Below are 23,733 nucleotides of genomic sequence, written 5' to 3'. Positions count from 1 at the left end.
CTAACTGGCTATCCTAAATAACCAATATATAATAGACACTACTATCATGATATCTCAGTTTGCTTTGCTCTTTACTTGTAATTGCTGTTATCAGAACGTCACTATGACTAAATAGACTAATATGGGAAAACGATGTAGACTCCTGAAGCTCAAAGGTCACTACTGCTGCTCTGCAGCAGGAGTAGAGGCATCATAGGCTGAGTAATTCTGATGTTTCACACTAATGAAGCTTGATTTAAGTCAAGTGAGCAAACAGGCTGACACACGTTGTGGTAGACCACAATCACACTCATATGTTTGTGATAATGCTCTGCCAGGCTGAGTCAGACTGAAACAAAGATGAAGGCTCAGGGACATCAAATACTGGGCTCTAAGGAGGTGTTATGACACCTAATGGGATGGTGGTCACTAGGGCTGCACGATTTTGGCCAAAATGATGACATGATTCAGCAGGAGTCTCTCGTGCTGCAGCCTCCCTACAGGTGGAGGTCGGTGCTCTCAGAGAAGATCCAGGAACATTTGAAATATATCTTAATGGGGTGTAATGCAAATTTATGAATGCATTTATTTATAATGGGTCTATAAATACAAAAGAAAAACTAATCAGAAAAAAGCTCAAAGATTTTATGTAACACGGCAAACATTACTGACATTTTTTACATATTTGTTCTCCCATCTCGTTTGGACCAAAAAGTCAAAAAATATCATTCTGTGGCAAAAAGTCTAACATTTTTTTTACTTTTTTGTAACTAAAAAAAAAAAAGTCCTTGAGCTTTGGGAATTTGAGCCATTATTCAAAGAGACACAGAGGGACACATCACAGCCGTTCTGTGTCTTTTTCTCTCCATTATGAGTCATTCAGGCTCTCTTCTACAGTTTCGAAGTGTTTGCACATGCCCTGTTCAGCAAAGCCTGACGTGACGACAGAACAACCTGCCATTGGTTGTCACAGCCCATTCATAATGCATTCTGGGATACAAAAAGACAATATGGCAATGGGCTAAGCTGCTTTCTGCAGGAACGATCGAAAAAATGGATTATAAATGGATTAAAAGATGCTCATTATTGGAGTTACGGGTGTGGATTTGAACTTTAAAAACCCTGGAAAGTCAGCCAAGTTCCAGGCTCGCTAGAAACCGTTCTGTTAAAGCTGCAAAGATGTGTACAGCGTCATCAAAACGACACACCAGAGGGCTTTTAGAAGGAAGACAAGTACATGGCTAAGATCTATGGTTCAAAAGTTACTTGACTTCAAATAACACGTTTCTTCTTGTCATACACAACGATGCGGGGCTCAAGGGTAAAAAGGAAATAATCACCATAAGTCATGCTTCTGAATTGGCTGAAACTGCGACCACAATTGAATTCAATTAATTGTGAATCTCTAACCATAATTATGCCAAAATAATCTTTGTCAGTCTTACAGGAGTCCATCATGTTTGTTTTTTCTTAAGTCTATGACTAAACTCTCTGAGAGATTTAGTATAATTTCCACATTTAGAATCAGATGGACTGTTGATGACTGAATCTGTTAAAGTATGTTTTTTTGTCTCATCATTGCTCTCCACACACTACAGAAACAAAATGGTTTCAATGAATATGTGAAGATTTTGGAAGTCTTTCAGTGAGGGTCAGTTATCGAGCCAGGGAATGAACATCTTTATCCCTTTGGTTTTACTCAGTCTGGATTAATACTCTTATCTCTCTGTGACATAGATGTATGATGACATATCAGTGTCAGTTTCAGCCCCGTGTGCTCCGTACTTACACTCAGGTGTGAGTTTTGGATGTCGAGCGCTGAGCACATGTCTGTGAAGTAGTCCAGGTTTTTCTCATCCAGCAGGATGTAGACGGGGACTCTGCGTTTGTTGGAGGCCTCCATCAGGTCACAGAGCAGGTCCACGTCTGTAAACACGTCCATCACCACGGCGATCACCTACAGCAGCAGGGAGACACAGGAGACATTAGCATGCAAAGTTTCATCAAGATTTCATGAGTTTGGGCCTCTTCATAGCACTGACACTGCACATCTGATCAAAAGCCACTTTTCGTTTGCATTTTTTGCTTCAAATTTCCTGTTTTTGGATCATGAAAGGGTTAAAGGCTAGGGATGTCACCTGATCAGGTGACAAACTTTGACTCAATTCTAGCAAAAGTCAAGAATCACTGATACCTGCTTCGGCACTGCAGCAACAAAAACAGAAATCGAAGGCATCAAAGTCGGGTATATTTTAGTTTTTAATTTCCAAAAATTACAGAAAAACTTGCACACTGTCTAAACCACTCAAATACACTGTTAATGATTGTCATACGTCAGATGGTTTGATTGATGCATTTTATTTTGTTCCCAGAAAGCCTCTGTGTTTTTGTCACTATTTTGTAATAACAGAGCACATAACTGGTAGTCAAAGCCTGTATTGCAAAGTAGTGACAAAAACCCAGAGGCCTTCAAACATGTTTTTGTGGCCCATTTTATCCAAAACCTCACTAAATTCCACAGAGAAACTGCACCCATCTGCTACACTGTATAGTCTAGATTCCTAGCTGGTACAACCAGCAAGTCCTTCTTAAAGGGGACATCTTTTACCCTTTTAATACAAGTTTCAGAGTTTCAGACATCTCAGAGGACCCCAAAACATGCCTGTGAAGTTTGATGCTGAAAAAACACTCTTGTATAGGATTTTTGTATGGCTAAAAACTCCTCTTTTTCAGCCCTGCTCAGAATGAGCTGTTATTGTGTCTGTGGCTTTAAATGTTGATGATCTGTCTGACTCCGCCCCTGACCACACCCCTCTCAGGAAATGGATGTGGCACTCCTGATGTTACAATGTTACAGACACCTTTATCCAAGTTAAGGACCTGGCTGGGATTCAAACCATCAATCTCCCAGACCAAAGTCAGCAGGGTAACCCACTGAGCTATCCAGCATCTCAGCTTGTAACTGAGAGGAAGATCAGGGGCGAGGAGGGCCAACCAATCCTGGGGGTGGGGCTAACTCCCCACATAAGGTCATGAGGGTAAAATCTGAGAACAACTTGTTTCAGCACACGTTTTCTGAAAGGTGGAGAACTAGAGGGGAAGAGGTAATGGAGTTTTCTGGTTCTTGGGGGATTTTGGACAGGCCAGGGGCACATATTTTTGTTAGAAAAACCTCAAAAAATTTTGCATATGTCCCCTTTAAAGGAGCAGTGCTCACTAAAATCACCGGAGGCTTATGCCACTTCTCATTTGGCCCAACTTAAAAATACTGAAATATCCCTTTAAACATGCTTAATCTCCTTTTTGTTGCATTATGAATTTCCTCTATTTTGTTTTTAAATTGAACATAGCAATAAAGGTTTTCTGCATTCATTTCTTTGTTGGTAGATTTCTGGTAAACAGAGTTACATTTTTTAACTGATAAACTGATTGTGCCCACCTCTTGATATTGCTGAGAATATTTTGTGGAAACAATAAATCAGCTGTTCTTGTTAAGTGTCTTTCAAACAGTCAAATCACTTCCACCATCACACACACGTTGAAACACTGATGGTAGCTCCCTCTAATCCTCCACCAGGTAAACACTCACAAAGACACTTCCTGGAGTAATTTCATGGTTCAGTATCTCACTAAAGTGAGTGAAAACATAGCTACCGGAGCAGCCAGGAGCCAAAGATCACTCAATTATTGGCTGAGCATCTCCACTTCTAGAGCCAGAAACACCTATTTAATGCAGCATTGATATAAAGGCAAAAAATGTTGAAACATCAGCCTCGTCTTCTTGGATTCTAAACTTTGCAACTGCTTTGCAAGGATGTCCCTATGTTTGATACTACAATAAATTTTAATACAGTGAAAAAACGTAGAAGTATGGAAAATTCTGACAACCTCTCCAACAACTTCAACTCTAACATGTCAACAGCTGCATGTCTCAGCATGCTGTAAACTTAGCTGAATGTCACTGGACGAGTATTGTGCAGCTCATTCAGAGTCGCTTTGTTTGTGTCCCATTTTCAGAGTAGTGGCAGAGAATCAGCATCAGATATTTACTCAGAACACACCCAGAAACAGCAGAACGTGACTGTAAGTCACTGGAAATTAAAACCATGTCAGACTAGGATCACACGACCACATATTTATGATTGACACCATCAAAGCATCGCTTAAATAAGTGGAGGCCACACTGTCCAACACCTTAATACCTTTGATTCCAGGCGTTATAAAACGATGATTAGCTGTTATGTTAATGGCTGAAAGTGCTGAAAATGACCCAAAATTTGAATAAACCTTTTCTCTTCCATAGGACAGGATCACAGGAGAGAAATAAGTCACTCAAAACTGCAGCCAAACTCCTTCACACATCCACATTAACAAAACACTGGCAACAGAAACACTGTCTTGTTGTTTTGTGTGGCTCAGACCAAGAGTTTGTCTGAACCTTGTTTTAGTTATGACAAGAAATTCCAGACAGTTGTAGCTGTATATGTATCTGTACATGCCCATGGTGTAAGCCTGGACATCGCGCTGTGTCCCACAGCCTGCTGTGTTTTACACAGCTGGTTATTTGTGCAGCACGACGCACTTGTTTTCACTATTGTCATAATGCAACAGGTGTGAAAATCATGAGGGAAGAGACAAAAGGTGATGCAGTCATGTTGTTAGGTATTCGTCCTATGTTTTCCCGCATCTACTGACTGTGGTATTATGGCAGGCGTTGTAGCGGTGCAGTGTCGTGATGAAAGGTTTAAATAAATAAAAAAGTTTTTCTACAGAGAGTAAAGAGACTGCACGGGTGAAACTATGCTGAACTCTGAGTTTAAGCATTTCCTGCTTGGCTCACTCATACAGGACAGCGGTCAGCCTGTGTCTGAAGACCAGGGGACTTCACGAACTTCACTGATTGACCTGACAGTTTTAAAGAGCAGCGACAGGCTTTACGATTCAACCGCCATTTTGGTGAGCTCTGTTTCTCTATTCTATGTGTGCATGCTATATATTTAATAATGATTCGTTTGAAATTCAGCACCCTCACATCTTTGCTGCAGCATATTTTTCAAAAGCCCTCAGCATCCTGAAGCATTAATAAAATTACACGATGATAAGAAGATACCAGTCAAATAGAAACACGTTACTGCCACAAACAGTGACAGAGACTGAGAGACCAGAGAGGTCAGAGTTCATCATCGTACAGTCAGATGTGATGCATCGTGAAAATGATTATTTAAAACACCACTAAAATGTGCTCCGGGAGGAGTTACCCGCAATTTTTATACACAATGTCTGCGCCGTGCTCCACAGCACCACGGTTTTGCTGCGACCAAAGGGAAGCGACCCCGGCCACTGGAAGCGTGTCTAGAGCGCTGTGCCAACACACGCGGCTCTGATCAGTGGGCAGAGATCATGGGAAAACTGTGAGTTCATACAGCATGAGTCCATGATATAATTGCTTATGCCATGGGTGAGTACATAAGGAAGTTAAAAGGTTAATGTTGCTTAAAGGATCTGTGGTTTTATGCCAAAAAAAAAAAAAAAACGTTGGCTAAATTTCCTCAAAAGTAAACTCTTCCTCATCGATGGTGCTGTTGTAGCTCTCTGACCCACTGACATCCTAGTGACCCTTTGCTCTCGCTGCAGGATGAGACGTGATGTTGATATGGGGATGATTTATGACCGGGAGTCTGCGTATTGTGTTTTGTTTTGAAAGTACCAGATACTTTGCGTTTTTGACTTCCTTTTTCGAGCTTTCTGACCGATGGGGACTGACACAGTTTGGCAGCGGCTGGCACTGAAAACAGGCCTGCAGCATATCCCCAGTGTGGCGCTTCAGGGACGCGCCGGTGCTGAACTGGAGTGCGAGCAGTGAAACTGCTCTGACTAGCGAGGGAGATTTGTCGGCGGATCGCAGCGCAGCAAATATGTGTCATGTTAAGTCAAGTCATGTTAACAAGGTCAACTAAAGACAGTCTCTGTCAGAGTGGTGAAAATCAGACCAAAACAGTATCTCACAGGAAAATACATCAAGAACAAGGTCACATTAGGTAGCATGTCCTCCTGATACCTGCTGCCAAAGGGCCTTTTTATCTCAGCTTTTGTGGTTACCTGCTGCTGCTGTTTAAAATCAAGCTTTGGCTGCCTGGTGGGTATCGGTCTAATCGATTATCTACCCTGGCTCAGACTCAGGGGGTCTTTTCTAGATTTGTGTTGCTGCCTCTGCAGGTGTTTGGAAAGATTTTAATGCAGAGTTCACAACAGTAGAGAGTTGTTTCAGTTTACACTTCCCTGTCACATTCTTGTCCTTTTGTAAAACAAATCCAAAGTAGAGTTCAGAATATCGCCACACATCTAAAGATGCAGTAATTTGATCCACCTTGCCGTTTCCCTCTTCCTTCTCCGTGGACTCACGCTAATGCATCCATCCCCTGAATCAGCAGGTGAGCGTGCATTTAAAGGGATGCCTGATTTGCTTTCTCCATGCTCCCATTCAATAGGAAATTGGAGAATATAAAGCAACACAAGTAACAAGATTATTATTTTTACAGTACCAGACATGACTTACATGACTTAACATGATTACTAAATAAGCAGAGGTAGCATGCCATTTTATACCACATTATGTGTGGTGAAACCTGCATGTCAGCAGGGCACACATAAATGTGTCCATGAAAAATGACTAATTTTAGAAGATATCTTACCTATAACAAGCATTTTTGTGTTTATATGTGCAGCTGAATTGTGGTTTTATGCAGCAATGGTGATGACAAGAAACATGCATGCAGCATTTTTTAATAATGGGAACTAGTGATGAATCAGCCTCATGCAGCAGTCATACAGCCTAAAGTTACACATTATCATGGAGACAAAGATAACAAATAGAAATCTCTGAGGAATCTCTGACTGTTTATCTGCATGCACACACTGTCTGTCAGTGCCTGTGCTGTACTGTTCTTCCTGTAGGGACAGACTGGTTTCATAGTTGTTAAACACAGAGCATCAGCATGCCTCATGGTGAATCTGGTCTGACCTGAGCTGAGGTGGTCAGCATGTTTACGGCTGCTCTGCAGCAAGGTCTGCTCTGATAACGTCATCAGCACAGGTCAACAGTGAGCCTGTAAACTCCTCAAATCAGCAGCTAATCTGGGCCAAAGGTCCGTACTGAGCAAAGGACATAAATCTGATTTCTTCTGGATTATTTAATCAAAACTCCTGTAGCCTGATGTCGCCTGATACCTCCTCATACCAACATAGAAAACACTTTATTTCACATCTTCATTACTTTTTCTAACATATAAAAAACCCTCTGGATTAAGCTTCTCTGTATGCCAGATAGTTTGGATATGAAAAAGCAGAACTTTATTAGCAACACTGCAGCATGTTAACAGGATTAAAACTAATAAAGTTTAGACATTAAGTCCTAATGAGCTTCAGAATTAGAGCGTGAATTTTGACCCAAGTGGCACAAATTCCTACAAAAGTGTATTTCACACACAGGAGAAAACAAGAGTCTGCTCTGTTTTTCTCTTTTAATGGGATTTTTTTTTTTAGATTTATGAGATTATGAAAAACACAAACTCTGCTCTGTTCTGCTGAATGAACAGTGTTAAAGTAAACGAGATACGTGTGCCCTAATGAGAGGATAAATACTCAGTGAGGAAATCTCTAACCCAGTTATGCCCCTAATTACCCCCACGACTCAACCGTGGAGGCTGATGGGCAGAAAAAAAACATTTAATAAACAGCGCTGGCATGTGGAAAACCTCTTTCAATAGTGTTTCATCCAATTAGTCCCACAATACCTCAGGGAGGATGAAAAGACTTCAATAAGAGATGCCACTAAGTGGACATTAAATCTGCATTAACCTAAACTGTCACCTAAACTTCAAGGTCCTTCATAAGGTCTGAGTCAGGGCCGCCCACAGAACTGTCTGAGAGGATGGGCCTCCCCAGGTGTGATTTATTGATGATGTCAATGCATGTGTGTTGGATCAGTAGCATTGGTGCTAGCAACCCGGCTAGTTACTTCATGTTAGAGCTGAAAAGTGGGTGCTGAAGTCAAAATTCTTTATTTGTGATCTATTTAAACTACATCGCCACATCTTTTTGCCACTTTTGACCAATTTTTGCTGCTTTTTGCAACTTTTTTGCCTATATTAACTGTCCATTGCCATTTCTGTCCATTTTTCCCACTTTATGTCAATTTTTTTGCTGCTTTTTCAACCATTTTTAACCTCTTTTATGAAATTTATTTCCAGTTTTATCCTGTTTTTGCCCTTTACAACAATAAAGGACACATTTCTTTTACTGCATTTTCCCTCTTTTTTATGCCTCTTTAAACTTTTTTCTGCCTGGGGGGTCTCCTGTTTGACATCTTTTATAAAACATTTGCCTACTTTTCACATTTTTTGACCATTTCTGCAGTTTTTCACCAATTTTTGCTGATGTTTTTCTTAGATTTCTACCACCTTTTGCCCATTTTGCCACATTTTGCCATGTTTTGCCCTTTTTCACCGCTTTTTCACCCATGCTTTGCCACTTTACGCCATTTTTTTGTCGCTTTGTACCCACTTTGCCCATCGATGCCACCATTTTTTGCAACTTTGCCCATTTTTGCCTTGTTTTTTGCAACTTGAAGCCTATTCATTCCACTTCTTTATGCCTCTTCTTGCCCATTCCTGCAACTTCTTTTTAGAAGTGTTTGTCCATTTCTGCCATTTTTGACTTATTTCTGCCACTTCTTTCCCACTTTTGCTTGTTGCAAAACACATGTTTAAAAACTTTCACCAACTTTAGCCATCTTAGTATCATTAATGTCATTTTTGCATCTTTTAGCCCATTTTTTGCCACTTCAGACCTTACTTTCATAATAACTTATTTCAATTTGCCAATCCACATTCTCTACATCACTAATAAAAAGGTTTTGTGTTTAATCAGAAGGGGTTTACATTATGAAAATGGCTATAATGAGCTATAATATGAATAAAAAATCACAGTTGTTGCTTTGATAATACTGGTTATTATTCTGGTTAAAATATTATCACAGCTTAACTTTTCAATGGAACATGATTTTGCTGACCTCCCTCAGCCCCCCACTGGCTCCACAATATTCTCCTCTTTACCCCCCCCTTTGGGCAGCCTTGCTACTAAGTGGACATTAAATCAGCATTAACCCAAATGGTCTCATTTAAGAAGACATTTTAGTCTATCAAGTCTAGAAATTTCAGGGTCCTCCATGTGGTCTGAGTTATGTAATGCTAGTATTCACACATATGCACCAAGAATGTGTTTGAACACACGGCTCTGTGCAAACACTGACATATGTACTGACATGTTCCTGCCCACAGGCACTTAGACAGACCAGCCTGCCCATGAAAAACATACTTATAAAAACCTCTGAGCCAACTTATATCTGCTCATTTTTCATAAAAGGAGACAGAAAAGCAGCAGAAGCAATGAGCCTAAGTTGGGCTGATATCCCATCAGCAGGAAGCATTAAATCTTATTGTAAGTCTCCTTTTCAGCATCGAGATCGCTCCTACTGCTATAAAACAATCCTGAATGACACCAGTTAAACCAAGAGAAGTGAGAGAACCACGTGAAGCTCTGGTGAAAGCTCTTTATCTACAGGATCTACTGACTGATGATCTACATTCAGTGTCATTTGATCTTAAACCTGCTGACTCAGCACAAACACGTGAGAAAGAGGTCAACGCTGCTGCTCTGTAGGGAGAAAACAGCCTCTAAACTTTGGTGCGTTTCTCTATTCATGCTAGTATCTGATCTGTCTCCAGGACAGAACAGGTTTGAATTTTCTCACTGTTTTTAAGTTTTTAGCAGCAGCAGACTCAGCCGTCATGCATATAAAACACGTCTATTTACACGTTGAGAACAAGGAAGTGTCTGTGCAGAGTGACTCATGCAGCGTGTGCTCCACTGTCTGCCAACAGCACGGCAGCTCTTATTTAGCTGTGATGTGGTCGCTGAAGTGATCAGGACACGGTTCGCCAACACTCTTTTGAGACACGGCGACCAGATTTAAGGTCACATTCACGCATTTAGGAATATTCTGCAGATGATGGCTCATTACGAGCAAAAAGCTTCCTTTACTGATGCAAATATCTATGAGGCTTTTCATTGCCAAGCATGTTTCTTTTTTTCTGACAACAAATAAACTCAAAAATATGTAAAAACATACAAAAAGGATGCACAGTAGGCCAAAGACTGTTAGAATGAGGCTAATATGTTGCTAAAACAACTGCAAGTGTAGAAAAACTACAATATGTGACAGAATCACTGCAGAGATGTGAAACAGCACGGCACAAACTGACTGTCAGGCTTGTAAAAATGACGAACAATAATCATAGAAAGAAGCTCAAAAGTTTGGAAGAGAAAAATTCCTGACATAGGATACCTGCAAGTTGGGATGCACAATACTGGATTTTTGCAGATAAAATATGCTGATATTTTAGGCTCATTTTAGATGATATGATGCAGACCTTATTTTATGAACAGAACATCACATGTCTGAAGAGCAAAGAGAGGAGTATAGAAGTAGACAGTCGGGTAGTTGTTTTACGTTTGGAGCCTCATTCAAAATGTTCAGGACTCATGATTGGCCTCCTTGAGACACTAATTTAAAAAAAATTGGGGCACCATGTAAAGTGTAAATAAAAAGTGCAATGATTTCCAAATCTCACAAACCCATATTTTATTCACAATAGAAATAAACAACATGAAACTGAGCATTTGACCTATTTCAGAAAAATATTAGCTCATTTTGAATTTGATGGTCACAACACATTTCAAAAAAGTAGGGAAAGGGCAACAGAAGGCTGGAAAAGTAAGTGGTAATGAAATGTAATTTGAGCACTAATGAAAAACTAGAGACTAGAGGAGCATTTTAAAACTATTTAGGTTAATTGGAAACTGGTCAGTAACATGAACGGGCTTAAAAGGAGCATTTTAGAGAGGCAGAGTCTCTCAGAAGTAAAGATGAAAAGAGGTTCAACAATCTGCAGAACAGAACAGCTTCTAAAAATTGTGGAGAAATTTCAGGTAAATGTTCCTCAGAGTCAAACTGCAAATAACTCAAGTATCCTACCATCTACAGTCCATGATAGCAGTGAAAGATTCAGAGAATCTGGAGAAATCTCTGTGCACAGGGGGAAAGGCTGAAGGTCAGTATTGAATGCTGGTGATCTTTGGACCTTCAGGTGGCACTACATTGAAAGCAGATATGATTCTGTACTAGAAATCACTGCATGGGCTCAGGAACACTCTCAGGAATCATTGTCTAGCAACACAGTCAGCTGTACCATCCACACATGACCGTAAAAGCTTTATCATGTAAAGAAGAAGCCAGATGTGAACAGGATCCAGAAACGCAGACATCTTATCTGGGCCAAAGCTCAGTTAAAATGGACTGAGGCAAAATGGAAAACTGTTCTGTGGTCAGATGATGTAAAAATTTGAAATTCTTTTTGGAGGCCATGGATGCCATGCTAAAGAGGAGAGGGATAATCCAGCTTGTTATCAGGTTCAGAATCCTGCATCTCTGATGGAGTGAGGTTGCATTAGTGCCTATGGTGTGCGTAGCGCTCTAGCACCAATCCAGAGCACATGACGCCCCTTTAAGTGCACTTCTCCTTTGTTATGAGAAATTTATGAATGAAAAAAATGTTGGTTTTCTGTTTCTTAAACATGCCTTATCTGGAGCCGCTTCTCTTGATCAGTCCTCAGTTCAAAACAAGAAATACAGCCGGGCAGCCCTTCTTTTTGATCCACCACTCTGCTTTCACTGGCTGTGTTTAAATTACAGAGGCATATAACCAAGGGCAGTGGTTTTAGCTGGTAATAAAAAAACAAAAATTACCCAGCACTGGGTTCCTAGGACTTCATTTTTGTTGCCATAGAGTTGGCATTGTTTGATTTTTCCTAGAAGTGTAAAACTTGGTACTGTGAGACTAAAGATTCAAAATACCTCAGAGAGGTAAAAATAAAAAGTAATTACAGAGAAACTAAAGTCTGACAGAGAAAACAACATGGTGTGGTGTTTTTCTGTTAGGGAGTCTTGAATGAAGAGCTCCATCTCTAGTCTCATTATCTGTCTGTGGTCATCCCTCCCACTATTAAGCTGCTGATTAGAGAGACAAACTTTCCCCACCTGTGAGCGAGGTCAGTCTGTTAAATGAATGACAGAGCGGTCTGCCGGCGGTCAGCCTCGGCGCTCACAGGAGATAAGAGCTGATCAAACACGACAGGAGGGCGGGCAGATTCAGACCTGCTGCATTTGTTTGTAAGCAAACCGAGCGGAAACCACTAGAGGGAGGAACTGATGGGCTCAGGTGGGGAGGATGGAAAACAAAAAAAAAAACAATCAGCTGACTGCAGAGGAAGTCTCTGTCATGATGTTTTTCAGACCAATGTCACCATGTGGTTTTGGCTCATACCGTTTTGTTTCATAATCCCCTGCCAACACATGTAAAAAGTTGTTTTCTTATTTGTAAACCTGAGCCCTGTTTTTACATGTTGGACTCTAAATGACTCATGGGTACTGCAAGAGTTTTAATAGCTCAAGTAAATGGTTTCAGCCTGGAGCTGCAAAACAGGTAGTAACGGCTGCTGGAAAATGCTCCCTATTAAAGAATGTCTTATTAAGTTGTTTGTTTTTCCCACTGAAAGGCTCTGATTGTGTTTAAGAATAACGGATGTTCCTCGGAGACTAAGTTCAAATCTTATCAATCGTTAGGGAGGGATATGAATACTGGAGTGCTTGATGTAGTCATTCTAGTAAGTAGAGTAGTATTCTAGACATGTCTCTTAACTCATGGACAGTGCACACTGGTTTAGGCTACAATATTTCACCTCATTTAGTTCTGAATGTGTAACCAAGCTTTCCAAATTTTTCTAACTAAACAAACTTAAACAAAATACAAAATAAAATACATACTCCTGTACAAGCTCAGTGAGCTAAGATTACAGCAACAACAAGTGCTTTTTGATAGCTACGGTAACCCTCAAGGGACAGACCACTCAACACTCAAGCACTGATCTTTTGAAATGCTGTCAGTGCTATCTATCAATGTTACTGGGTTGAAGGGATGAACGATACTATCAACATAATATCTGTATTAGTATATAATGGCTTTGAAAGTTATTTATGGGTGTTAGCAGTTGTAAATATTTCTGCAGATATTTTCAACAAGTAAACCGGCTGTAAACACTGACCTTTATCAGCTGGAAATATGGGTATATAACAGCTGTAAACACTGGCCTATATCGACTATCAAAACTGGCCTATAAAAGCTGAATATGGGCCTATAAAAGATGCAAACATGGGCATATAAAGGCTGTAAACATGGGTCTATAGCAGCTAAAAAAATGGGCCTATAACAGCTGTAAATATTGGCTAATATCATCTGGAAACATTTGCCCACAGAGGCTGTAAATATTGGCCAATAAAAGCTGTACATATGGGCCAATATCATGCATTAATATTAGCCCAAGGAGGCATCGAATATTGGCCTTTAATAGCTGTATATATATCGGCTAATAACAGCTGTGAATATTGGCCTTTATCAATAGTAAGTATATGCCCATAGAGGCTGTAAATTTTGGCCTATAACAGCTGTATATATCGGGCTATAACAGCTGTAAGTATGGTCTTAGGTAATCTGTAAATATAAGCCCATGAAGCCTGTAAGGTATGTAAATATTAGTCTATATTGGGTGTAAATACTGGTGGTATGTATAAATACATTAGCAGAGGTTTAGTTCCAAAAGAGCAGTGCCAGTTTAAGTCTTTGTTTTTTTCATTCTCATTCCATAAAGTTAAAAGTGTAATTTGAGGACTGAAATTGTTGATTTGATCTTTAAACTTTAAATTGTGTGATTTAAGGACTTAAGTTTTAAGTCCGGATGACATTTGAATATCTGTGTTGGTACCTAAAAAGAAGCAGTAAAACCCAGCGTATAAGAAACTGGCAAAAATGTTGTGTTGTGCATCATTACTGTGCCTCATAGCGAGTATGCAAACATACTGCATTTTTATTTGAGTTATCTGTTGCATTTCAGACAGCATGTTACACTTAGCCTGCACCTTTCCAATGAACTAGTTGTTTCATTTCTTTTTTTTAGCTTGGCTGTGTCATCTAACGTGACATACTTGTTTGATCATTCCCAGTGAAAGCATGGTCACGTTCTTCTGTGTGTTCAGTGCAAATATCTGCTTTTGGTGGTCTGCCACGACTCTAGAAATGGGACACAAACATGGTGGCTCTGGATGAAAGGCACAATAGTGGAGTTGTGGGTATCAGTGTCCACTTCTCTTTGTTGTAGGATGCAAGATATAATTAGTTATTAGTTTTCATTTTATTGTCAAAATCATCAGATATGTATTGTGTGAAAAACTTAACTGATACAAACAGCCACTTAGCTGTAGGTCACCAGCTTACACAATCACTCTTTGAACCAATACACTGGTTATATTTAGCTACAGGTTTAAATTATGACTTCTCAAATGGACCTTCTCTGTCCCAACTCTTTTGACAGGCATATTTGTGAAGGTTAAAGTGAATGTGACACATGTACAGATGTGGATAACTGTGGACTTGCTTAATCAGTTGCTTCGTCAGTCTTTCTGTTGAGCTGAGCTAGTACATCCCCATCCTAACTGCACAACCCCACTGAATCCATCCATGGATGCACAGTGGCAGGCTTGCTCTGCTCACCTCCATATCCTTCCTGGCTTTTATGAACTGAGAAGTCTTTTCAATAATGACAGCACTTGGTAATATGCATTTACTGATTAGTGTTCACCTCTAACACAAAGCATTCTGGGGCTCAGTCAGCCTACACTGAGTGCTTCATGTGGACATGGTTGTCAAACTCCAGACCTGAATTATCACCTCAGTCCGCCTCTGCCATAAACATGGATTAATTAAGATGTAACTTCCTGCTGTACTGTAAAGCTTATTGTGTACACATAGAGGCAGTTTTATCAGTAGGCAAAGGTTGGACATTTCCTGGGGCCTCATGCTCCAAGGAGCCTCACGATAAAGTCATCATAGGCGTGCAGGAGGTACACATCTGAAATGACTCTAGGTGATAAATGCATGGATTACAAGTGTAAACAAGAGGCCAAGGCCAAAAAATAGCATCATAATAGTTTCTGATCATCCAAAGACATCAACAACAACGTCCAAGTCCCCTTAAAGCTCCAAGAGAGACATGTTAAAACATCACAATGTGGTGAGTTATGATGCTCTGCTGAGAGCTGATGAGTACTGTTGGCTGTGTGGTTAACCATATGTCACATTTGGGTATGTCCTGTGCTCTGAGGCAGACTCAGGATGTTTGAGGGCCAGGGGTGAAAACAATAAAAAGGGCACCTGCTGGATGGCAGCAAGTGGGGTGGGGGCACCCTGGTTGAATTTGTCAAATTTTATCTATTAACAGGACACCAGAGAGGTCATTTTGTCAAATTTTGTCAACTTAGTGGACACCAGAGTGATCATTTAGTCAAATTTTCAGCCCCCCCCCCCATGCACTTCATCAAACTTTATCCAATTATAGGTCACCAAGACCGCATTTGTCAATGTTGTGCTTGTTTAAGGCACCAAAGAGAGCATTTTGTCAGATTTTGACCCCTTAGCAGACACAACAGGGACATTTTGTCCAGTCGTTTTCCTCTAAAAGGGTACAAAGAGGGTGTCTTGTCAAATTGTGTCCAATATAGGGGGCACCCTGGATACACTCTGACAAGTTTTATCAAATTACAGGGCGTCAAAGAAGGCTCTTTGTTTGATGTTGTCCATATGGAGGGCGACATAGGGGGCATTTAGTCAAATTCTGTCCACTTACAGGGCACCAAAGTCGGCACTTTGACCCTAAGAGCAGGGGTTCTCAAACTTTTCAGCCTGCAACCCAAAAAAAACAGAGACAGAGACCAGGCCCCCCACTGTCCTGAAGGGGAGTTGCAGTGTAATGAAGGCAGCCTTTCAAATTCAAGAATAGCTGTGGTCAGACTAACAAAGTAAGGATTTTTTCAACATTACATTTATTTCAGCATAAACATAAACCAAATGAGCATGTTTTCAGTTTAAATTGAACCAACTTTATGCAAATTTCTACAAAAAATATGTAAAAAAAAAAAAGAAAATACATTTAAAAAATACTCTGTTTTTTGACAGGCTTTCACAACCCCCGAGGGGGTCCCCCACTTTGGGAACTACTGCCTAAGGCCACAAAGACGGCATATTGTCCATTTTTTCCACACAGAAAGCACGAAAGAGTGCATTCTGTCTACTGAGCAGGCACTCACCATGTGTTTGCACTACAACATCATCCAAGAGGGCAAGGGTTAGCAGGGTTTCAGTGTTGTTGTTTGTTTTAGTTTGTGTTTTTCTTTCCCCATCATCAGGGCGGGGGGATGCCCCCCTGCCCAGCTCTGAGTCCACCAGTGCAGATATATTAGGCTATGTATAATCATATAAAATATTTTCTTCTCTTGCCATGAGTGCATTTGCCAAAATGAGGAGTGTTATTATTATTTTATTTTGGGGACCTCAAAATCTCTAAAACCGGCCCTGTCTACAGGGACAAAGGCGATCTCAGTTTGATAGTGACTAAAAAGCAGCACCATTGCAGTAAAATGAGTAAAGTTACTATTTGTTTAGTTTCTGTGACCTGATGAGGTCAAAGGTCGACATAATTAGCCTGTTAGGCTTACCTTTTTGGCTTTATTGATCAGAGATCTGATCAGGTCTTTGACATTGTGGGACTTGTCTCTCTGGAAGTAGATCTGTGTCTCTGACGGTCCGTATCTCGCCGGGGAGTCCGGCCATCCGAGCTCCAGCATCGGCGGCTCCTCGTCGGACATCATGGGGAAGTAAGTCCCGGAGGTGAGCTCGGACACTGCGTCCCCGTCCCCGAAGTCCCGGTCGTTTGGTCCCAGTCCGTTGCTCTCTGATCCGCCCGCTTTGGCTGCATGTTTGGTGATGTACCGGATCTCCAGCGGGGACAGAAAGTTGAGCTCCCTCTCCTCGGCCAGAACCCTGCGGTACTCCTTCTCTCCGTGCTCCAGCAGCGCGTCCGTGGCCAGCCGGGCCGCCTCGTTGTGGCTCAGCTCCAGCGTGGAGCCCTGTCTCCACGGGTTCTTCACCTCCTCCAGCCGGGTGGCGAGCTTACCCAGGGGCTTTCTGCCCGAGGTGGCCGGCCGTAAACCCTCTGAGCTGATCATAGTGCCCGGATCAAAGTGTCCGATCCCCCGGTAACAAACTCAAATGACTCCCACAAAACGAGCGATATGACTCTGGATATCCTGTCAATGCAAACTACTTCCTTCTATGGTTCATGGAAACATTATCGCAAATGCATTTTGAGCGACACAAACACAGGAGAGCATTAATACAGGCAGCTGCTCGCTAAACACACAAACTGTCTTTATGAAGTCAAATAAATCTCTCTAAAGTCTCTAACTCTCCACCGAGCCTCTCTCTCTCTCTAAAGTCCTTCTGGTCGGGTTTTGTCCACGTCTGTCCCTCTTTCAGCTCATAATCCAGCCAGTATTTCCCTGAGAGCTGCTGTAATGGTCCTCTCTTCTCTAATTCCCTCTCCTGTCAGACAGATCTGAGTCCCAGGAGCCTTTCAGCTCCACATACACCTCCTCCTCCTTTCTCTACAGCTCTGTCTATCCGCGTACGTGTGAGGCGTGTGCTTTGTGCGCACCTGTCGCTACCTGTGCTGCCATTGGTCTGCAACGTGGACAGGCCCCTCCCACTTCCTCCCTCCCCCCTTTCTTCCTTGCTCGTTGTCAAGCCTACCAACTCACAACAGAAGCTACAGCTGGTTAGAAATGTAAGAATTAACTATCAGTGAGGGGAGACAGCTGATGTGGGTGTCATGTCATAGTTTGGATGCTCAAAGACACTGCAGCAGTAAAAAAACGACCAGGCAACACGAGCAGCAGCATTACACAAAGCTCATATGAACATCATATGAACATCATAAAGGCACACAGCACAAGTTTGAGGTAAAAGCTGGGTCTTTAGCAGTGATTCAAATGTGATGGGTCAGTACAGTCAGTGGAGGTCTCAGGATGTTTGGGGGAAAGGGGCAAAAATAATCAAAAGGGCACCTCCATATGTGATGAAGCACCAGTGCACAATAGTTGTCATACATTTACAGTGAAATAGTTAGAAACCCTGGTTAAGGTTAATCTTTTTTAACTTGTTAACTGTGATTAAACCCACTGTAACTGCGATAAAACAGACAGGGAATTATAACCATTCAAACATTTATTTCACAAAGACACACAAGAGAAGATGTCAGGGAAATTTTACTTTATACCAAAGGGAATGTAGCATTTTATTACATTTTCTCCACTAAGGACGCGTGACCTCTAGAGGGAACTCTATCATGTGTTGTCCATTGGAGGAAAAACAGTCTGGCTGCAGACCACAGATCTCAGACACCACCTCTTGCAGACCATACCTTATTGTAGGTAAGACGCCGCTTCAGTCAGAATAAAAACACACTCTTAAACATTCCAAATAAAATTGGATTAAACTTTCGCTTTGGGTCATGGTAAGTGTTAAACTGGCACCACTCACAGACAGCGTTTGGGAAAGGGCAAAGCCTTTGAAAAAAAAAAAAACTTGGAGGGTGACTGGATGAAAGTTCTGTCTGTCGCATCTTTACAGGCCAATCAGAGCAATAAAACATGTGACGTAGCCGCTACAGAGCTAGGCCCCTACCGAAGGAGTAAGCTCCACAGATAGCTGTGTAACCAGAACCATGGCGACTGTAGACATGTCAGTACACGACTTTTGTCGTCTTGGTAAAGAAAACAACTCACTGCTGTTCTTTGTTCTTCTTTTAACAAAGAAATGTCGTCAAGTTCTGATAAAACGTAAGCTTTAGCAGCATCCATGCTAATGTCTTCCACCATATTTGCCTCTTGTTGCTGCTTGCTTACGACTGAGAAGAACTGCTCTGTGATTTTATATTGTAGTGTTAGAGGGGCGGGGTCACTCCCCATGAGCCCACATATTGGCCCCGCCCACATGAAACCCAGCCAGGAAAGAGGTGAAAAACTTTCCAACAGTCTAAATGCAAAATTCAATCCCAAATAGATCTCAGTGTTTTCACATGTTTACAGCAACCATATTCCAACATATCTATTGTTAAAAAACTAATTTTGGATTTTACTTTGCAAAGTCTTTAAGTTTAAAAAAAAAATCTAAAATGGGAGATACATTGTACCAGGAAATTACAGCGTCTGACAGCAGTGGTCTGCAAGAGCCTGCGGTCTAGCGCAGACCCCTCTCACTAGAAGGGCTGTAGGGCACTCACTCACACATTCATCCCTTAGTAATGCAATAGAAGACTGGAAAAACATTGCCTTGTCTGATGAGTCTTGATTTTTGCTGCAAGATTTGGACGGTAGGGGAATTTAAGAGACAACATTAACACATGAATCATTCTGCTTTGTATCATTGGTTCAGACTGCTAGTGATGGTAATGTGGGGTGCCTTAGTACCAAAGGAGCGTTGTTTAAAAGCCACCGCCTATTGCAGTGTCATTACTGACCATGTCTATCCCCTTATGAGTGTTCCCTTCTTCTGATGGCTAATTCCTGCATAAGATGATTAGAAGACTTACTTTAACAAATACTCTCTCTGTCTCACACACAGACACACACACACCTCCATCTGTCATGAGCAGATCAAGTAATCATCAGGCAGACAGAGATTACAGTCTTAGCACTTATTGTTGTGTTTTTGTTTCTAAATTACAGCACTTTTCAGCCTGGCATCCCCCCACTGTGCTCATTATTCTTTTAAATATCTCACAGACATAAACTCTCTAATTTAGGAGCTTAATTATATATTTTTACATTTAACTACCATTTGATAGACAGTTCATATTCAGACATCACTAATTCAAAAACTTTAAAACAAAAGTAATGACTTTGAGACACTTAGACTATGTGAACTGTGATATTCTGTCTGAACTGGGCAATGGAGATACTTGACGATGGCATGAGATGGACTGGCACCATCATAACAATATGCAATATTCAACTCTTACCAGAGCTGGGATATGAAAGTTAATAGAAAAATGACCTTTGACCCAGGAGCTGTTCTAGACTGAACAGTCATATAAAGTCACCCACACTGCGATCATTATTTAATGAACAATAATGACAGATAATGACAGAAAACTGAATAGCAGGTCTGAGGTGAGCTGATCTATTCAGTCAGGGAGCATCAAAGACTTCCAGAGCTTTTGTTCTGCATCCTGGTTTGACTTTTGGACGGTTCAGCTCCCCTGTGAGCTCCATGAATGCTCTGTTAGAAAATGTCTGGGAGGTTAGAGCAAAAGGAAAAACATGAAACCAACGTCACTAACGGATCTTGGCCTACAGTTGTGGAAAACATAAAAAATACAACACAACCAGCAGAGGAAATACTCCAGTGTAGGGCAGATATTAATGGTGGCTTATGGTCCATAGGGATGCATGAGTCAAGTCTCGTAAACCCAGATTTTAATCACAATAGAACATAAACAACATATCAGATGTTGAAAGTGAGACATTTTACCATTTCATGAAAAATATTAGCTCATTTTGGATTTGATGGAAGCAGCACACATCTCAAAAAAAGTATGGACAGGGCCGTGTTTACCATTGTACAGCATCCCCTCTCCTTTTAACAACAGTCTGTAAATGTCTAAGAGTGAGGAGTTTTTGAGACAGGAATGTTGTCCCATTCATTTCTAATGTAGGATTCTACCTGCTGAACAGTCCTGGGTCTTCTTTGCTGGATTTTTTCCTTTATGACTCGTACTAGTACAGAACCGTGCTGTTTTTAATGCGCTGGCCCTGAAGGCCCAAAAATCACTAGAATTGACCTTCAACCTTGTCTTTGCCAACAGAGATTTCTTCAGAATCTTTGCCGTTTTTCACAGATTGGTAAACCTCTGTTCATCTTTGCTTCTTAGAGACTCTGCTTCTTTAAAATGACCCTTTATACCCACTCATGTTACCAGTGTCGGGGGTAACACATTACAAAGTAATCCGTTAGAGTACTCAGATTACTTTTTCATTGTAATGAGTAAAGTAACGTGTTAGTTTTGCAATTCAAGTAATCCTGTTATTAGTTACATTTTCATAAAAGTAATCCGTTACTGAAAGAAAAATCCCAAATTTCCTCTCTCTTCCGTGGCTTCAAAAAGAGAGAAGGAAAAAAGGAAGCTCCTTGAAGCATCTGCTGTTTGTCCTTCTCTCTTCCTGTAGTCACGTAGCGCCGTGCCAGTAGAAGGTAAACATTCTGTACCATTATGAGCGCATTGTTAGCTCGTTGAACCAGCGAGATGACAGAGGACAGCATGACACTGTAGAATTATCCTCATTATGATGGATTTTTGGATAAAAGGACAATAACACTATCCTGGTGAAATGTAAGTTTAAGAGCTCAGTTTGCTGTTATTGAATCAGCTGTGCAGCCGTTACAATTACACGCTGTTATTACACACAGCATTGGAGGGATTCTGTCTGCTTCTATTCAGCTTGTTGTCAGATTGTGAGCATGTTAAAGAGCTGGAAAGGTTTTCCTGTCTGTTAGTCGTGTTCTCAGGCTGCAGAGATACAGATTATGGTCTGTAAATTAGGCTGCACATTGACATTACAGTCTGCACATTCAAATGCAGACGTGCGATCTTTATCTGTTGTTTTTACAACCGCCAAGTGGAACGAGTGTCCAAAGGGTTTTAATATTTAGTAAAGCAAAAGTACTGTAACATGTTAGTTTTAGAAGTAGGTAACACAGTAACGTAACAAGTTACTTTTCTCAGTAATCTCTAATGAGTTAGTTTCAAAAGTAACGCTACCCAACACTGCATGTTACTGACTTGTTGCCACTTAACCTAAAGAGTTACAAAATATTCCTCAAGCTGTTTTTTAATAGTACAACTTACTTTTCGAGCCTGTTGTTGCCTTGTCCCTTCTTTTTTGAGATGTGGTGCTGTGTGTAAATAAACACACAGAGATGAGCAATTGTTGCATCAGAATGCATGCAACACAGAGAAAGGGCTATTTGGACAACCATCCTGACACTAGCTAACAAGATCTGATCATTAAACCATCGCTGTGTTTGTCTTACTGTGAAGCTTGACACAGATGCCAAGTGCAGGTCATGTTACATCTTCAGCAGAAACCATCACTGTCAGAGGAACAAAGGCTGCTGATAAGGACTGTTTGGACAGTTTCTCTGAAGAAAAGAGCAGCACAGTGTGACTGACAGCTTCCTAAGAAAAGGAAGGGGATTTGAAAACCAGTGATGGAAGAACAATGTGTTTACAAGACTTTACAGCCACTGAGCTATATCTGCTCTGCCTCCAGATACAGTTTCAACACAAGTTGGGTAATAACTTTAAAACAGCAGCAGGTGTGTTTCCTGAATAATACTTAAAGATGACGTCAGTAGACCAGTAAGAACTAGATCAGTGTTACTCAACCCTGCTCAACCAAAGACCCAAATTTTTGAAAATACATTTGCAAGAGCCACAATCTAAGTGGTAAAAAGAGGCAATTAAAATCAGTTAAAGGTGGCAAAAATGGTCAAAAAGCAGCAAACACTGAGAGAAAAGTGGCAAAAATTGGTGGGAATTGACCAAAACATGAGTTAAAGGTGGCAAAAATGGTCCAAAAGTACCAAAAGTGTGGCAAAAATGAGTGAAAAGTGATTCAAATGGGCACAAATCAGAAAAAAAGGTGGGAAAATGGGCAAAAAGGGGGAAAATATGGCAAAAAGCAGGATAAAAGTGTCAAAAATTGGTAAAAAGTGATAATAACAAGTGGAAAAAATGGGCTTAAAGTGGCTAACACTGTGAGAAAAGTGGCACATAAGGGCAGATCTTCAAAAAACTGCATAATATAATATTTAATAATATTTCAAATTAAGACATAAAGGAGCCACAAATAATCACAAAAGGGCCACAGGTTGAGTGTCACTGCCATGGTGCTTTTCCATCACGTGGCACGTGAGTGTGAGTCCGTGTTAAAGTACGCCCTTTTCTTACAGGTTCTTTATTTGTCAAATGAGTAGTTCTGTCATCGCTGTTATAATATCTTCAAACACAGACAGTGGTGCTGCTGCTGGAAACAAACACACAATCTGAAGGCATTTATTATAAACAGATGTATTTTATGCAGCAGGGTTTTCATAGCAGTAATTAAAGAGATATCATGGACATTTTTGAAAATCCTTGGATAGGGTATTAAAGTAACCTTGCAAAGAAGATGGATACGCCCGTTTCCTTGTTTTTCACTGGCGAATCCATCTTGCAAAGCTCCCATCTGAACCGTTTGGGCCCGGTTAGACAGTGACAGGACCAATCAGCGACGAGGGGCAGTACTTTCAGGCGCAGCAGCGTTGTTACGTAAACAAACAACAGCAGGAGCTGGTGAGCTATGGAGGAAGAGATTAGCGTGGATGCTGCTAAAGCGCCAGTTTCATCAGAACTTGATGACATGTTTTCATGAAAAGAAGAACACAGAGCAGCAGTGAGTTGTTTTCTTATCAAAAACGACAAAAGTCAAGTACTTACATGTCTATAGTCGCCATGTTTCATGTTATTCCTGACTAGCTGTGCACGCGGAGCTCAAAAGCAGCTACGTCACGTGTTTTGTTGCTCTTATTGGCCCGTAGAGATGTGACAGACAGAACGTTCATCCAATCACGCTCCAATTTTTTATTC

The 23,733-nt window shown here is 41.0% G+C and overlaps 1 protein-coding gene across 1 annotated transcript in view; it reads right to left on the bottom strand.

Moving 5' to 3' along the window:
- The window catches only part of fam83c (family with sequence similarity 83 member C), a 40,363-nt gene extending 22,718 nt beyond the window's left edge, over positions 1–17,645 (bottom strand). Inside the window, exons 1-2 of the mRNA XM_041783795.1 lie at positions 16,703–17,645; positions 1,769–1,936 (exon numbers count right to left, since the gene is read on the bottom strand). Coding sequence (XP_041639729.1) covers positions 1,769–1,936; positions 16,703–17,212 — 678 coding nt within the window. The 5' untranslated portion in view covers positions 17,213–17,645. The remainder of the gene's footprint in view (positions 1–1,768; positions 1,937–16,702) is intronic.
- Positions 17,646–23,733: the final 6,088 nt, after the last annotated feature.

This window comes from Cheilinus undulatus, linkage group 3 (assembly GCF_018320785.1).
Source record: "Cheilinus undulatus linkage group 3, ASM1832078v1, whole genome shotgun sequence".
In the NCBI taxonomy this organism is placed as follows: Eukaryota; Metazoa; Chordata; class Actinopteri; order Labriformes; family Labridae; genus Cheilinus; species Cheilinus undulatus.
Note: the sequence above shows the minus strand (reverse complement) of the source record. Positions and strands in the feature narration are given on the sequence as shown.